At 38.3% G+C, this 2,458-nt stretch overlaps 1 protein-coding gene across 1 annotated transcript in view; it reads left to right on the top strand.

The window, feature by feature from the left end:
• The first annotated feature begins 422 nt into the window (after window positions 1–422).
• TRHR (thyrotropin releasing hormone receptor) overlaps window positions 423–2,458 on the top strand; it is a 38,110-nt gene continuing 36,074 nt past the window's right edge. The window contains exon 1 of the mRNA XM_069080954.1: window positions 423–1,296. Coding sequence (XP_068937055.1) covers window positions 508–1,296 — 789 coding nt within the window. The 5' untranslated portion in view covers window positions 423–507. The remainder of the gene's footprint in view (window positions 1,297–2,458) is intronic.

The following is a 2,458-nucleotide window of genomic DNA, read 5'->3' as shown; positions in this document are numbered from 1 at the left end:
TTTTCATCCCTATGCCTTTCCCTCCCACTTTATATCTCTCTTCAACAGTTAAGTTGGAGTGTTTAAATTTTCAGTTTTTTGTATTTAGTTTCCTGCTTCAATATCACAGTCAGAATAGAGCTCTCCTTTTTTCTTTTTCTTCTCCCATTCAGTTTTCCCCAATGGCTGGGGGGGGGGGTGAGTCAGGGAGAGAAAGGCTTTATTCCTATAAATTATAGTAATCTGCTGTCATATTCTACAACTGAAAGGTAATAGAGATACTGAATGTCCCTCTGCTAGACACACCATAGAAGGAGGAGAGGGAGCTCAAATGAGAAGTTAAAGTTACACGGGAGGGATTGTAATTTGTTATGAAGTGGGTAAAAAGGTGAATGAGTATCTCATACAATTATCCATTTGTACCCACTTTGTCACAGGGAAGACAGTAACACTGAATGAAAGTGGAGACCCTGGAAGATAAGATGTGCTGAGCACCAGGGGCTTGGGAGAAGCTTCAAGCTGCTAAAGATGGAAAATAAGACAGGAGGTGAACTGAACCAGACACAACTTCAGGCCCGAGCTTTGGTATCTCTAGAATACCAAGTGGTCACTATCCTCTTAGTTCTCGTCATATGTGGACTGGGCATCATAGGCAACATCATGGTGGTCCTAGTGGTGATGAGAACCAAACATATGAGGACCCCGACTAACTGTTACCTGGTGAGCCTAGCAGTAGCTGACCTTATGGTACTGGTGGCTGCAGGTCTCCCCAACATCACTGACAGTCTCTATGGTTCCTGGGTCTATGGCTATGTAGGATGTCTCTGTATTACCTATCTCCAGTACTTGGGCATTAATGCTTCTTCTTGTTCTATCACAGCATTTACCATTGAGAGGTACATAGCCATCTGCCACCCTATCAAGGCCCAGTTCCTCTGTACCTTTTCAAGAGCTAAAAAGATCATTATCTTTGTGTGGGCTTTCACCTCCATTTATTGTATGCTTTGGTTTTTCTTGCTTGACCTCAATATGGTCACTTATAAAGATGCCACTGTAGTGTCCTGTGGCTACAAAGTATCTAGGAATTACTACTCACCCATTTATCTGATGGACTTTGGCATATTCTATGTTGTACCAATGATTCTAGCCACTGTCCTTTATGGACTCATTGCTAGGATACTATTCTTGAATCCCATCCCTTCAGATCCTAAAGAGAGCTCTAAAACATGGAGGAATGACCCAACTTATCAGAAGAAGAATTTGAATGCTAAGACAGCCAGCAGATGTTTCAATAGCACCATCTCTTCCCGGAAGCAGGTAAGAAATCCAATTAAATGAATAAGCAATAGGGGGTGGAATACAGGAGCGAGTTGGGACTTTTAAGTGCTTAGCTAATAAAAAAACATAACATCAGTTTCCCATATTTCCTATCTTCATGTTTCCCATGTTCAGTTAATGCTAAAATCAAGTCCAATTCCAAAGCAACTAAAAAACTCTAAAAACTAATATGATAAAGTCTTGAACATATTGTTAGATTTTAAAATTCAAGCTACTAAAAGGATTCAAAAGAACACTAAAAATCTACCTTTAACTTTTTATTCCTCTCTGGGAAATTTTGTATTAACTATGTTACACAGACCAACATCAAGAAGTCACTCTCACCTGAGGATGTCAGAAGTATGGTTTTATTGAAAGTCAAGAAATTGACAAGACATAAGGATGGGTAAAAATGTAAGAATCTTTTTTTTTAATTTCTTGTCATTCTACAGTAACTTACAACTCAGACTCACAACCTCTACTGGGGTCCTAAAATTACTGCTCTAAACTGCAGTGAACAGAGGCAGAGAAAAGCTAGCTGATGGATTTCCTTCTTCTTCCCAGAAGGATAGGAATTCTCAAGAATGGTATTTAAGAGAGTGAGTCCTATCTAATGCAAATAGTGATTGAATTTTAGAGACTACCTTTCATTTTTGCAAAGCTGATTCTTACAAATTACTCTATATCAAATGCCCATATGGTCACAACTGCGTGGCAAAAAGAGTAGCTATGTGTAGTCATAATTATCCAAGCAACAAATGTTCATCAAAACAGAGGGATGAATTACATATAAAGTACATATAAGTTTACACTTGACTACCTTCCTTGTTTCCATATAGTTATTCTTTTCCACGGGCAACGGCATGTACAAAACATTCAGTCTTTTTTAGCTCTTTGCTGAAAAGACGATACTTAGTAAACACCAATTGTCATTGAAAAAAGCAAACACTGGAGTGCTGCTGCTTTCACATGAATGCTGAATGTTGTCATTATATTTGGTTGATGAATGCAGTTCTTACTATGTGCGGTCAAAAAACAGTGTATTTTTTTTTTGCATGTTTTTTAAAGGTAGAGAGTTAGAGTAGATACAAGTAAATATGATCAGATATAGAACACCCTTTCCTTTCCAATCATTTCAGATCTGTGAAAAAGACACTGGAAA

The sequence above is a fragment of the Petaurus breviceps genome, unplaced genomic scaffold, assembly GCF_028583685.1.
Source record: "Petaurus breviceps papuanus isolate PSGF00001 unplaced genomic scaffold, PetGlider_PUasm1.0 98, whole genome shotgun sequence".
Lineage (NCBI taxonomy): Eukaryota > Metazoa > Chordata > Mammalia > Diprotodontia > Petauridae > Petaurus > Petaurus breviceps.
The sequence above is the reverse complement of the archived record's forward strand: the minus strand, read 5'-3'. Positions and strand labels throughout refer to the sequence as shown.